At 35.2% G+C, this 16,198-nt stretch overlaps 1 protein-coding gene across 3 annotated transcripts in view; it reads right to left on the bottom strand.

Moving 5' to 3' along the window:
• Positions 1-16,198, bottom strand: part of CACNA2D1 (calcium voltage-gated channel auxiliary subunit alpha2delta 1) — a 359,015-nt gene that overhangs the window by 72,420 nt on the left and 270,397 nt on the right. For all 3 annotated transcript variants that reach the window (XM_063396985.1, XM_063396984.1, XM_063396986.1), the window contains exons 11-12: positions 6,394-6,552; positions 3,982-4,086 (exon numbers count right to left, since the gene is read on the bottom strand). In XM_063396985.1, coding sequence (XP_063253055.1) covers positions 3,982-4,086; positions 6,394-6,552 — 264 coding nt within the window. The remainder of the gene's footprint in view (positions 1-3,981; positions 4,087-6,393; positions 6,553-16,198) is intronic.

The following is a 16,198-nucleotide window of genomic DNA, read 5'->3' on the forward strand; positions in this document are numbered from 1 at the left end:
TATCACTCTATTGACATGCTGAATGTGTCTCATTTGGAAGAAGTCAGTGGCAGCTGTGAGCTTCCCAGTGGAGTTCCAGCAAGCTGGAGCCTTCTCCCATAGGATCCCTAGCATTGTATAAATTCTATGCCCATCACATACAGATACTCTTACTGGAACTGAGTTGTTAGAAAACTTCACATCATTTCATCCCAAATGATACTGTCAGAAAAATCTACAAAAAATGAGGTTGTACTAATTATGGCAGATAATTCTGTGAGAATGTCTCTAATGTGTAAGATCCTATTTATAGTTCTGCTCCTACCTGAGGGGTCAGACTGATCCTGCCTCTGTGTGTCAGGGCAGTTCATCCAACCCACACAAACCTCTTCCAGTCTACAAAACTTCAAACAACTAAAAACACACGAGGTATGTTTAAGGTCTTTTCCTACTCACATAAATTGAGCAATCTTTCCAAATACAGATTCCAAGGGGAAAATTTGCCCCAAAGATCCGTGGTTTTCTATTTTAAACCCGAATTCAAAATTCTCACGATAAACACGCACGGGGTATACATTTCAATTAAATTTATATTGCTATCTCCAGTGAAGCCATCTGTAGGAGGAGTGCAAATAAAATGAAATTTAGCACCCTCATTCCTGAAATGTAGAGCATGTGTGGTATTTTACACATTTAATGTGAGTGTCCCAAATGTCACCATAAAGGTAAACACACCAGTTTTTAAATATCAGGCTTAGCATGTTGTTGCAATATGTGACAATAAAATCTGGCTTTACAAAGGGAAAAAGGCATGCAAAGGTGAAACACAACTGTGATTTTCCACTTCAAACAAATAAAATGTTCCTCCCCAAATCTGTGTTATATAAGTTTTATAATAACTCTCCTATTCAAACTGTAAATTATTTATATAGACAGAAAACTATTTTCAACATATCTGTATGCTACTTCAAACAGATTAAAACTTCAAATTTAAAAAGACTACTTTTCAGCCTCTAGATTCTAGGCTGCTTTTTTAGTATTTTCCAAGTTTTATTGCATTATTTCACTTAACTTGAAGGTTGCACCAATGACACTGCAAACAAGTATACTAAATCATGTTATTTAATGACCCAAAACTGAAGCTTCTTTCATGGCATGGATTTACAGATTAACTGACATGAAAAAGAAAATACTTATAGAGCTGAGGAAATTTTACATCAGGAAGATGGAAACAAGGATTAAGAGATTTGAATAAATGGTCTTTTGTTAGTGTAAGAAAAAGTAAGTTTAAAACTCAGTGTTGCCTAAGTGACTGTGACAATAAAGATTCATCTTTTATAAGCTTTATGCAAAACACAAAGACAAGTGGTCAAATAAATGCAGAGCAGGCAAGAAGATACATATGATGATACATATTTATACCATGAACTGTTTCTATCTTAAAACACAGACAAGTTTTTAACATCTTGTATTGGATAGTCCCTCTACAAATCATAAATATCAACACAGTCCAAAATTCACTGGATAAATAGCCAGTCCAAAATTCACTGGATATTTATGAACTAAATTATAAATTAACTGCAATAAAGACAATAGAAACTACACCCACACCTCTTTGAAGTCTCACCATTTAATATAAGAAAGCAGCCTACTCTGCAATCTAAGAAGGTAACACAATATTTGTGATTATGACATAGCAAGATTAAAAGTGTATGTGTATTTTTCATGTTGGAATGTGTCCACCAATTATGCTATTTTCTACTGATAATGAACTAACATTGTTACATCCTGAGTCAAAAACAAAAGAGCTCACATGTCACAACTCTGGAATCACGTGTAGCCTTACTAAGGAGAGCAGTATCACAAGCATATTTTGTATAAATCTTATTTTTAAAAATATTAGAATGTTATGAAATATGTTGGAAGATTTCATTGTGACTCCTTAAAAAGAATTTACTGGTCCAGTCTCATTAGATGTTCTCCAACCATGAATTTCTATTCAACACTACAAGGATTGTTACTGATTGAAAGTGATAAGGGGAAAGAGAATGGTTCTTCAAATTACACCTGCATAAACTTGGTACTGCAATTTCAATGTCACCTTGGAGAAAAAAACAGCCAGGACTGATACCTAGCAACCCAGTGTTTCATTATACAAGTGACAAAATATAAGTATTTACTAAGATTTGGACTTGTAGATGCACAGACCATAACGTGTAGAAAATGTGCTTTGCATTGCATTGGGAATGCATTAAATTATATATGATAATATACTGACACACAATGACCATTATTACCATTATATATATATTTGCTGTGTACAATAAAAGCCCCAAACCCTCCTTCACAAGAGGTAACAAGAAAGTGACTGTGAATAGTATTTTATATATTACAGTATACGTAAAACCACCCCAACCCTTGGCACTGAAAATTTACAGTATTAAATTATACAGTAAAATAACTATTTAAAATTAGTAAATACTACATTTCATTTATTATACTTCACAGAATAACCAACCATCAGGCGTGATGTGATTAGGATCACAAATCTCGGCACTCCAAATCTGCTTTGTTGTTGGGACTGAATATTTTATTACACTTTCCTCCTAACACAGCAAATTAAAAAAATAATAAGAAATGAATCATACATCTCCCCCCTTTTAGATATATTTCCTATAGCTGATGGCTGTTGTTGTAATGTGATAAAAGCTACCACATCCAAATTTGAAGAGGAATCACTGCATATATTTTCAGAGTGGAGCCTTGTGTGTCACAAAAGGCTACAACTTCCATTCTCTCTTCTAATTGCCAGTTTAAAAATACTTTCAACTCAGGCATGAAGATTAACTAAACCCCACCATATCATTCTCTGTGAAGCACCACTCTAAAGCAGCCACAGAATGATTATTCAAGGTCAGTGATTGAATCACTGGTCAAGATACAAACTGAGAACTGCATTTCCAGCTCTAGTTTTGAAAGGATTAATTCAAACATATGAGGATTTCCAACAAAATACTTCCACTGCTTCATACAAATACATCCATGGCAACTGCTAAAGTGCCTTCATGAATCATACTCTAACTTTTGTTTCTTTTTTGGAAACAAAACAAAAAAACAACTCACAAAACCCCACAGATGTAGCACATCCCCAGGCACTAAAAAAGCTTAGTTACAGTGTGAATCCAGCTCATATTCTATTTAGAATGTCATTAATCTTCTATTAATAATAAATAATAGTTTGCACTGAAATTTAGTAGGAAACAAAGCTGCTATATTTCATGCACACACTCCTGCATTTTTTAATCTTTAAGTATGCAAAACCCAGATCAGAAATTTGATTAGATTCAAAAATTAAATCCAAAACCAGCAAGCTAATAATCCAATTTAATCTAAAAACCAGAATTCATCCAGGGATTCTCATGTCAAACCCATAATTCTGCTTGAACCAGAGATCAAATTTCATCAGCAGAAAGCCATCCCACTTCTTGCTCAGACATTCAAAGGTATAATTAGCCTCACTGGGAAAAATGTGGGTTTGTTCCAGCCCAAATCTATTCAAATTCTGATTCTAACCCTGAGTTCTCATTTTGCCTTTGCCTGGCAAACAATGAAAGCACATAGAAGATATCTGCAGTGAGGAGACAGATATACACATATATAGCCTGTCATTTAACTACCTATGTTTCTGCTGGATAATTCAGAGATTACAGTAATGCAAGAGAAGTGTCAGTAGAAATTTGAGTTCTTTATGGCTTACAGTATATTTCTGCATCACTTGAGACCAATGAGTCACAAAGTGTAAAACATGAAATATATTTTATGATTTTTTCAAATAAATTATATAGATGGAAAAAGCTTTAAGTGTCCTAAGGATCTGTACCAGTAAGTTGGCTTTTTAAAATACTTTATATATACAACAAATCCTCTTCCACTTCCATATTTAAATGTTTCTCTTTATGCTGTTGTATTTAATACAGTATTTTTTTTTCATATATCACTTACTTTTTTGTCTTCATTATATTTGTGGAATATTTCTTGTGCTCTTTCTTCACCACCATCTGTAAACAGCATAATAATCTTATTGCAGTTAGCTCTGGAGACACTGTGCTGTAGGAGATACAAACAGAAGAGTTTTTATATTTCAGGCTATAAGGAATAACAACTTTTACATCTGATGGCTTTTACAGCAACACACTTGCTACTTTTATATGGTAATGTCAAAACATAAAAAATGTTTTAGAATTACCTTCAATATCCTCTTCTGAATGAAAAACAAAACAAAATAAACCAAACCCACTTTTCTGTTCCATGATACTTAAATATGGGTCATTTCAGATCTGGCCCAAGAGACTGGAACAGGGATTTGGTATTTCCCTTCACCTCCACAAACACGAGGAGAGCTCTTTAGCTCTTACTCATCACATCAACCCCAGTGTTCCTCCACAGACGGTCTGCAGGAGACTTGCACAGTGAGGATCTCTAAATATTCTTTTTTTTCCCCTTATCTTTACTTTCCTTGTGGAAATTGGGGAACAATGAAACTGTAATAAATTACTCAATATGTTTATTCTTTTTCTGTTGGACTCTTATTCACAAAAACTTTCCAGCTCACTGACTGCTTGAATAAAGATTTAATTTAAGTGTCCTATAGAATATCCATCTTATAAGGTTTGAAATATTTGTATCATATATCCTTAAAATGAGCTTCATCTTCCAAATCTTTAATTCTTTCATGTTGTTTTTTAAACTATTAATAATCTCAAGCAAATAGCTAATCTTTAGAAAAGTATTTTAGAATAAGGTCTTCATAATGTATTGTAGCCAAGATATGACCACCTAGATTATTAAAATCTCTCCATCATCTACTTTTCCAATTATGTTGCATCTCAGGGGCGAAAAACAGAGTATGTTCCATTATTTCTGGAGAGTAAGGCTGAAATATAATTAAGAAGTGCCTCTGACTTCTAACTCATCAAAGTAACTATTAAAGCCCCTGAGAAAAGCAGTGTGTTTTGCAAAGAAATAAAAACACTGTTCTATAAGCCAGATCAATAGTGGTGAGCATCAACTTTGGCTTCTCTTTCTTTATTCTCTAGAAGTTAAGAATCTAGTCCAAGAAAATTGCTTTTTTTTTTTTTTTACTTTTGCAGCCATTTCTTGCCCTTTGTGTTGCATACAAACAGTCCCTCACCTTGGTACCTCTGAGTAGTTGGATGTGACAGAGTAAAACCCTTAGAGATCCAGTGAAACAAATACAACTTCTCCTTCCACAAGCCTGAATTTTGCTATGTGAATTTACACTAGAGTCAGGAAGATAAATAGAAGAGTTGTCCTTACAAATTCCCCAGTTCCCCCTGCTTTACTCCTTGTGGCTACAGAGTGATTGTCACCAGGCTGGTCTCCTGTGATGATCCCACTCCCCTCTGCCACTTTTCATTCTAATCACTGGTTTAATTCCTGTCCAATAGTCAGTGAAGAATTACTTCTTTTCTTACTATTACCACTTTCACATTTAATAATTTGGAAAAAAAAAAAAAAAAAAGAAAGAAAACTCAAGGCCAAAGAATCAAGCCTAAAGAATCAAGCCCAAAGATTCCCTTAGATGTAACAATGTATAAAACCTGCTTGAAATCAATACCTTCTGTCCAACCTCATCAGCACACTGTGTTTCAGTTGGAATTAAATAATTTATGACCATTTTTTTACTTGTGAAATATAACTTGCAAGATACTGCTTTGGGCTGCAATTCTCTCGATATTAAAAAAGTAATAAAAGTGGGGTTGGATATATCATAAATAAAGAAATTCACCTAAATTTACAGTGATTTAATATATAGAACAAAATAAGATCAGAGGGACAAGGAAGGTGTCCAAAATTTGCTCATATATGGAACTTTCAAGAGAAGCACTTCTATGGGCAATGGCAACTTGAGCTGGACTTTGCTTTCACTGACTAAAGCAGGACTTTTCTGTGGCTTACTTAGCCACTCTGTCTTGCTTAAACCATGGACATCTAATAAGTGTGAAATTGTAGGTTAACTAAGCATTGCTAGGAGATGATGTGGTAAAATTGAAATAATAGCACAGTAACACAGATCTTTCCATTTTAAAATTAAAGGCAAGTCAGCCACTACCACATGCATGTGTCAACTGTGAATCACACATTAAATGGAACACTAGCTGAATGAATGAAGTAAAACAGTTCAACAGATTGAAAACCAAATTAATTCCAAAGTCTTAGCAACCTGCTGGGGAACCTGCAATGAAAAATTAACACTGTTGAGATAAATTTACTTGCTAAATATAGGTTTGCACTTCTACCACTTAGTTAGACAGTGAAGGAGCATGCAGTGGCCCTCTGAAGGTTCCAGTTCTCCTTCACTTGACAGCAGAGAGATCTTCCTTAAATACTTACATTTAGCAGCTGTTCAAAAGCATAGCTAAAGCCTTTTTTGTAATCTGTAATTCCTTTAGCAGAGATTTTATAGACAGCTTCTTTCAGTTTCTTCTTGTTCCTCACATTAGCTTGGACAAGATGATTAAAGCAGCTTACATTCTGAGCATTATTATTAAACTGCAAAATAAATAGAAATAGTATTAAAGACAGGTAATTTTCTTTTCTGTGTACTGCAGCAGTAAAGATTTATGTTTTCTGGATTTTCATGAAGTAAAGAATGTCAAACATAGATTTTCATTTCCATTATGCTGAGAGCAACTATTAGTGACTGGAGATTACAAAATCTGACTATATATTTTTTAAAAAAACAGGTATTTGATACTTCATTCTGTGGCAACTCAAAAAAATCTACTGTATTGGAAAAACTCCCACAAATTTTGTTTCAAGTTTACATAAAAAAATAAAACTCAGAAATGCGAAGTTGAGGAAACAACAAACAAACAAAACAACCCCACAAAAAAACCCCAACCAACCAAACAAACAAAAACCACCAAAAAAACAACAAAACAAAACAAAAAAACCCCCAAAAAAACCCAAAACAAAACACACCCCAAAATCATAGATAAAGATATATTTTAATTTTTTCAACCCTCTGAAAAATATTGGTTGTCAGGTGACTTCCATAGTGCATGTATTAGTTTGGTAGTTTACAATGTAACTTTAAGATCAGATTCAACTGGTATATATAATTTATGGAAAACAAAATACACTCTTGGAAGCACAGGAGAGTATAGCTGCAAATACAAGAATACTGATAATAGCAATAGAAACTTGTGTCTTGAGAACACATATACTTCTGCTGTCTTACTCACATATCCATAAAGACTACTCACTCAAAAGTAATTTATATGATATTCTGACATTATGTAAAACATACACAGAAATTTTTTTAAGTGCAAAATGTTGTCTGCACAAGTGAAAATCAGTCTAGGATTGCTTTTAAATTTGTCTCTGTATAAATATACATATATTCATGTGTACCAAAATACGGACTTCACAATTTACATTTCAACCGAAAACAGATAATTATTCCTATTCCTGATTATGGATGTTCAGTGAAAGTAAACACAAATGTACTTTTATGCTGTCAACCTGGTGCAGAGCCTTAAAATAACTTAAAAATAAAGCTTCATTGGCTAAAGTCTCACTACTGCTAACTAGTACAATAGTGCTCTGTAGATTAAAAGGTAAATAAGGTCACAGGTTTCAATAAATGCTCAACTACTTACACGCCTAAAATAAATCACTAAGTACCAGGTACAGAGCACAGAGGGAGAACTGCTTTCAACTGCAAATACCAACCTGTGACTGTAGGACACTTATAACAAACAAAACTTAAAAGGATAAAAGGATTAATAATATTAAACCATTTTAAAGGATAAAAGGATTAATAATATTAAACCATTCAATAATGTTATTAGGTGGTCACACTGTATGTTCTTAATGTATTCCATATAGCCCCAAGAAGAATATTTTTGAGACAAAAAAAACCCAAACCCATTATGTTTTGCTCCTTAAGGAAAACCATGAGATGATCACACAAATGTAACCAGTTCACTTTGATTCAAAACACTGACACACTCAATGGTACTTCTAATAAAAGTTTCTCAAAGAAGTAGCCAGTAAATCAGCTAATGATTACTGGATACATAAACCATGAGGGAGTGAAAACAGTTATTGTGCTGTGGAATTATTTCAGTTTGCCTCAACTTAAATTTATAGCCATGATGAGAAAATTACAGTCATAAAGTAATTTTACAAAGACAAGGTCTGAAAACAAATTCAAATTTGGAATTGGGGTAAAAGTACGGAAATTGTACCTGGAAAGCAAGAAAAAAACATTACTTAGTAGGCAGCACTGTCATACAAACATCAATTTCATCTAAAAAATAAAGTCAAAACACTCCTCTGCTTCACCAGTAATATTATATAGAAATTATTTAATAACCTAATATAAAATAAATCCTGAGTTCAATCCTATGGCCTGTGCATATCTTGTCTTTGCTATAACAAACAGCAGTTTAGACATTCAAGTGAAAATTTAGTGACAAGAGAAAATTTCTCCCTGGAATGTCACTAACTTTCAACTGCCAATGTAAGTCCCTTCCTAGCAGTCCTGCAAACATATCAGGATAATTATTTATAAGAAGGTCAAGTATCCAGCACATGGATTGGTAATTATGGCTGTAAAAATGATTTTTAAAATATTGTTAGGAATACTGGTTCAAACTGTGCAGGCAGCTGACAAGAAGATTGTGCAATACTAACCTGCACTGTAAAATGTATTGCACTGTACTCACATATGCTTTAAAGTGAACAAAGGGTCAAGCCAAAGCAGCTGCATCCCTAGATGCACAAATGCTGATGTAAAATGAGGGAGAGAAATGACACATTTGTAGCATGGAGAGTCACATCAACCAAAGTCTGCAAATGCTGTAATTTAATTAAGCAGATATATGAGCCAGCTGTTTGCAGAGACATCAGTCAACATTAATGGTAATGCCAGTCAGAAAAGCAGATGAGCAGTTTTTGATTAGATGAAGGAATCAGTAGATGGAACAGCAATCCTCCAGAATGAACATTTCCCTGTTTGCTGGGAGATGAGGGCAAGGCTCAAATCTGACTGATGAAAATGCTCAAAAGGGGAAAGAAAAATCAGAGGTGAATTTAATTAATGTGAACTCCAGTAAAGTACTGAAGTAATGCAAGGATTTCAACTGTAAAAGATATCAGATCATCCTTAAACTGACTTTCCATATGTGACAAACACCAGGACCAATCAAAATGCAGAGGAAGCCAAACCAAGCCAGCTTTTAGTTATGCTCATCTGAAACACAATAGCAACAGTGGCATTATAATTTTTTACATATTAAGATGTGTAAAAAATGTACACATCTTAATTTAGAAGCCAAAATAACTCCTGTAAGCCTTTACTGATTACTGATCACATTGTCTGTCCCATAAGTACCAAAATAATGCTTATTTCAGTTCACAAGATTTTTATGAAAACATGATCACTTAGTATTTAACTGAAGAAAGAACATGTAAGCTTTCAAAAAACAGTTGCCACTTCAGAAAGTCCATGTTCTTACAAAATCAAATCCTATCAAAGGTGTAAAATTAGGTCAGTTGCAATCTATACTTTATTGAACAAAGTATTCTCAGTGATTCTATATGAAATATGGCAGTTGGGTATTTATCAGCCTGGCATTCCCCTTAATTACTGCAGTAAATATAAACATATGCAACGGAAGTGCTGTTGGTAAAAAGGAAATAAATGAACTTTTCTGTCATGCCGTGGGCTCAGTGATCCACTTACAGAACAATATATGACATTTAGAGGCAAACCATTAAATATCTAAAATATAAAGCTACCCTATGGAGTCTGCCACCACCAATGGCAGCATTTATTTTTCAAGTATATGAAAAGCTTATTCCTTATCTAAGCTAAAACAAGAGAGGCTTGCAGCAAAACACTTGTAAATCATGGAAAACAGGATAACCTTGGGCATTTTATTTTAAAGCATCAGGAAGTATTTATATAATTAAATCTGTCTTGTAGTTATACCTGCAGTTTCCAGTGGATTATTTCTCATTACCCCATTTATTTATATCCTTTTGCAGTTCCAACCTTTGGGATGTCCCAGAACAATCCTCTGTTCTGAGGAAAATAAGACCTTCTCCTCAAGGTTTGGGCAGGAATAGCTAAGCCCTCTACTGGGGCACAAAATGTGTCAAGAGAATTTGATCTCATTGGCCTCAGACCACCAGAGCAATTATAAGGGGCAACTCAATAACCAGAGAGATAAGAAAACCAAATCAACTTATCATGAAAGTCCAAACAAAGGGGTTTGAGCCTAATGCTGCTTGAACTTGGTCATTCTGGAGGAGGTCTGAAACAGAAATACTAATCTGACAGCATTACAAGGACTTTATCTTCTGATCCACAAAAGGATCAACTTGTGAAAACCAAGTGAAAAAAGCAGTGAAGAATTATACAGAGCTGCAGCAAAAGATTTAAGCTCGAGCCCTTTCCCCTCCCTTGGGCAGTTCCACTGAGCTGTGGGCTCCTCCAGCCACGTGGACCTCTGCAATCCACAGTGCCCCAAGAGCTGGACTTGTGGAAAACAGGAGGCTGTCATTCTGAAATTCTCTTCTAATTCCAGAACAGCCACTTATGCATTGCTAAAAGCCTCCTCTTTTCCACAATCTCAACCTGGAAATCCTTCTAGTAACACTAGTAATACTGCTACCACAATGTGAGCTTACTGGGAAATTCAAGGGAAGTGAAAGAGAAATATTGATTAATTGCCTATATCTGGTCCCACACTAAGCACTTTGTGGATATGCAGATCAAAAAAGGAATAACAAGACCCTACAGAAAGGTGTTTTCATTAAGAGGGCAGTGTAAGGAAAAAAAAGGGGGATGAACCCCCTCCACCCCCTACCGCGAGAAAACATCTGAAATAAAGAAATAAAGTATCAGAATTCAGAATTGGGATATTGAAAAAACATTTGAGATATTTAAGTAGAAAGATCAAAGCTATCAAGCAGCCTGCAAAAAAATCAGGAAACAAAATAACATCAGTAAAACCCAAACCAAATAATTTATAATTTATTGTTGGGTTCTTTTCCAAAATGACGTTCTTTTAAATACATTACCTGCTTAGCAGATAGAAACTACCCTGTCTATTGGGAACTTTTATAAATCTGCCTTTTGCAGATACCAGCCAACCCCTCCCCAGATGACAAACTTCAGGAGGTTACACAGAGCATAGAACTCCCAGGGCCATCCACAGTTTAACATCAAAGTCATTTTCAAATATTACTCAGTATCTTGGACTCCCAAAATTTCTCACCAATGAAATGAGAAAAGTTCTGAGCCAAGTGAAGCAACAGGAAATAAAAAAAATAAATCCAAGGCAAAGGCATGGCCACAACCATAATCTTAATTCCCCACTAAAAGAATGTGCATTTCCCTTTCCTTTGTGCAAATAATTCCAAGTCCTCAAATTTGCCTTTTAACTTGTTATTAGTTATTTTGCTATAAGCCATTTAAACCACACAGTCAAACAGGGCACACATTTTTAAAGCCTGAATTCTCATAAACATTTTATCACTTAAACTTCTTCAAAATGCACGTATAGCTAATGCCATTTATTTTGAAGACTACAGCACTGTGAGAGAAAAATCCTTGGTTTCACAGGCAATGTATGAACTGATGAATATTTCAAATTCTCTTCTGTATACCCATCTATCACTCTCTATAATTCTATATAGATCTCCACCTCCCAAGGAGATATATAAACGATATAAATTTAAGGCATATAAATCCAAAATTCAATGTCAATCATTCTGTTGGCAAGTGTAGGAGGTTTTTTAAATACAAATAAAACATCTCAATTGCTTTTGCTTCTTTTTCGAAAGGTAACACAGAGCATTCCCTTTGTTGCACTGTCTAAGAATTCACATTTATGTAATGCCAGCAAAACAAGCAGGCTTTGAAAAGGGCATCAAAACAGGAATTTTTTAAAGAAATACAGAATAATACCCCGGAGCATCAATTCATTTTTTTTAGAAAGTGTTTATTACTGTTTCTGAAACTTTTTTTTCTGCTGTATCTGACATCTTCATACAAATCTATCTATATCTATATATGCATGTATAAATATAAATATGTACAGTTGTTTGTTTAATTGTTTGACATGATCAAGAATGCAAGCTTCAGTCAACATTCATTGATGCTTTCCAGACAAAACATTATTCCACTAAGGAAAGCCACACGTCTCAAAAAGCAAAGCAATAACTTAACATAAATCCTCACAAGAAGAAACAGAGGAAATCTGCATGAACTCTGTGACTCAGTTTGAAAAGGACAAAATCTTCTTACAAAAAGTAAAGCATCTCATTACTGCAAAATGCAAAACCAAACGCCAAAAAATTGAAAAGTTAAAAAATGTTCAAGTTTTAGTCACTAGGTGGCACTAAAACAAAAAAAGTTGAACTGGTCTTGAAAGTAACATGAAACGTGGAATTTTACATTTCTGGTGGAGGACACTGGCGCTCTCTGTGACCAACATAAAATTCTCATTTCAACTAAACCAACAAAATATATTCACCTTCTAAATGACTGAAAAAATCCAAATATTAAAATCTAAACTTCCTCCTTAAAGGAAAATTTCCACGTTTCGAACACAAGAGGTCCTGACTCTAGGTGGATAAAAATTATGGAAAAGATGCAAACCAGTCTAGTTTGTGAATGTCCTTCTGTGTCTCTAAAATCTGTAGAAGTGATAAATAAAGTATGTAGGACCAGATCTTTGTAAAACTTTGGATTTTCCCAATCATCCTTACCTACTGCCTCCCTCTTCTGTCAGTATTGATTCAGTATATCATGTTTAATCAGAATCTTCTGGAATTGCCTTTCTAAATTTGTAGTAGGAACAAACCAAACCAAATCAAAACAAAACAACAACAAATCAAACCCTCTCCCCAAAAACAACAACAACAACAAAACACCCAAAACAAAACAAAACAAAAGAAACACAACAAACCCCTAGGAAAAACTCCCTTTCCAAAATTTCTGACATGAAATGAAAACTTGACTTAAACTGCATGAAAGATGTGCATTTTTAAACATTCATAAATGTTTATCTTCTATAGAAAATCATATAAACTTTAACAGGCAGTAATTCCTACCCTTAAACTTGCTATAGAGATCAAACTTACACATTAAAAATACCAGAATCCCAAGAGCTTAATAAATCAATAACATCATTCCAGGAAAACTGAAAGTTGAGGAAAACATAATGAGTTTGCTGAAGACTCAGCTACTACAGCTGCTGACTTTCAATCTGCTGAGGTTTGTTGCTATGCTACTCCTACCTCGTGGCTAAATCAGCTTGGTGACCCAGTTGTATCTATACGTATTAAATGAGCAATAGTGAAATAGATCTGATTTCACCAGGCTTTCATTTTGTAGCTAAATCCGGCTTTGTCATTTTCTTTTCCCTTTTTTTTTTTTTTTTTCTTTTTCCCCTGCTGCTTTAGGCTTGGTAATAGGATTTCAGGGTTAATCCCAAGAATAACTGAATCTTGAATAAGGCCAGTTAGAATCTGTATTTGAGCAGTGAGAAGATATTATAAATATTTATCAGAACCCATTTAGAGAATAGTATGAAGGCAATTTGCAAAATTTTATTCCCTTGTGAATTCTCAGTACACAGAAAATCTGAGGCAGTTCAAGCAATAAAGGTTTGTAATTTGACGTGAGAGAAAATAATATGCGATATCAAAGTTCACCATTCATATCTTGCTATTGAATAACTTATTTCTCTTATTCTACGACTTATGTACAGTCTTCAGTACAATCTTACAGATATACAGTAGAGAAAATATAAGAAACTTACTCTAGTACCGAGAAAGAGAACTTCTGCATTTCTTAAACTGTATTTCAAGTATCAATGATACAAAATTAGGATTATATGCTAATTTGCACTATTGGCATTTCCTGATTGAAATGTATCACATTTCTTTTCACTGTTAAATGTATATATGTCCATAATACACCAAAATTAGCAGAGTTCAACAACAATATGACTGTTAGATCAATAAATAGCTGTTGAAAAAATATTGCAGGATAATGTAAGTTAAAGATTAGGGAAAAGACCAAATACAAGGCCAAAGTTTGCTCTCAGTTAGCTTTGTTAACCGTTATAACCAACATTATTATCTGCACATAAATCAGTGCAAATCTCCCACTGAGTACCCCAGGATTAATGTTCAGACCATAAAGAATAATGCTGCACTGCCAATCTCAGAGTGACAACACAGAACGTCAGTCTAGGCTGAAGGATGAATTTGCTTAGCAAGGTGAAATTTATGGTCTTTTTATGCTACTGCAGCTAAGTTAGCATGTATTATTTACCTAAAATCATGTGTTTCTGACTCCTACTGAAAAATTCAGTACTGTAAGCTTCAGCAGGGAAAAACCTTTTCTCCCAGGGAAAGCTGGCTGATTTAAATTACAGCGTTGCTGTAGTGCTGCAGCCCTGCAGCCTGCTCTCCATGGCACTGCTCCCTAGATTCAGTGGAGAAGAGAACCATAACAGGAAAAAACTTCCTAGAAATTGATTTTGTAGATGTTTTCCTGTCGTCACTTGACAGGGAGAATCTTCACTCAGTCAAATTCAAGGTTTTTAAAGCATGAAGCCCCCTTGCCAAAAAGATGAATCATGAGAATATATCAAGTTGGAAGGGATCCACCACAAGGATCATCAAGTCTGCCTGCCTGCTCCATGCAGGGCTGCAAACAAAACTAAACCACAGGACTAAGAGCATTGTGCAGACACTCCTTGAACCCTGACAGGCTTGGAGTCATGCCCAATTCCCAGGGGAACCTGTTCCAGTGCCAGACCACCCTCTCAGTGAAGAACCTTTTCCTAATGTCCACACGGAACTCCCCTGACATTCCTCATGCCCCCTCACTGGTCACCAGAGATTAAGTTTTAAGTCTTAAACTGTTACCTATAGATTCTCTTGATATTAAGATATTTATACCATTGATATTCATACCCTTGAGACTGATACTCAGGGTATGAAGATGAATGTTTAACTGGTGCAAGAAGTTACAAGACAGGCACACATTTTGGCATCAGCTCACACGGCAGAGGGACAGCAGGGGCTGCAGTATCACCTCTGCATTCTCACATCTTGACTGCAGAGTGCCTGTCCCCTTTTAGGGCAGAGCACTGTGCCTGGCTGGGCAGTGCCTGGAGTTCCAGAGCAGTGAGGAGGCTGCAGCAGCACACTGCTGACATGGGAGATGCTGCTGCTGAGGCAGGAGGGAAAAGTGTGAGCCTTGAAAGTGTGAGACTTGAGAACTCGATGAGTACTTCATTCATGCTGTGCCTAAGTTAGGAGATCCTTTAGATTCACTCCAAACTAAGACACTGCCACACATAATTCTTACCTAACAAATAGATGACTATTATAAAATGCATATTTTTAAAAGGGGGATCACAGAACCAATGGCCTCCATCTCATCTCAAAACTTCAGAACAGCCTGCATTTTCTTCTTTTCTCACATGGTGAGTCATGCTTCTCTAGAAGAATCACTAAAGCCAGCCCAGGCCAGCCTCTTCTGAACTGGTAAGGAATGAGGTTGTTGTTCAAGAAACCATTCTCCCATACAAATTTTTAATGATATTGTCACAACACTTCCTGGTAATAGTCTCCTAGTTGGAAAGCTGACTCAGCCATGCATTTTTGGTCCAGCATCTGACAAGCCATTAAGCATCCCAAGATCAATGAAATGTCTGACAAAGCAGGGGCCTCTTTAGTAAGATTTGTGGTTTGCTGAAAATTAAGAAACTGGAAAGAGCCAACAGATTTATTAGCCAGTGGGACTGTGAGGTAGAGCTATCAAATCATTTTATATACCACTGAACCACACATTTTAAATACTACCTTTTATATACTACTTTCTATAAACTACTCTTTTTAAATGAGTAGTTTAAAGTTTAAATGAGTAGTTACTCTCTAGTACTAATATACTAGAGAGCTCAGATTTATTCTGGAAATGCAGACCCCTATGCCATGTCTTGTTAGGACTCTGACTCCCTGACATTTGACAAGAGGAGACAATAAAAATGTGTATTGATGCCCAAAGCAATCCCTCAAAGTAGGAATGGAGGTGACTTCTCTAGTCATCTGGAGCTGTCAGCTATATTGTACAGTAATAAACGTGGTTTCCAGCAATACT

The sequence above is a fragment of the Prinia subflava genome, chromosome 4 (assembly GCF_021018805.1).
Source record: "Prinia subflava isolate CZ2003 ecotype Zambia chromosome 4, Cam_Psub_1.2, whole genome shotgun sequence".
Lineage (NCBI taxonomy): Eukaryota > Metazoa > Chordata > Aves > Passeriformes > Cisticolidae > Prinia > Prinia subflava.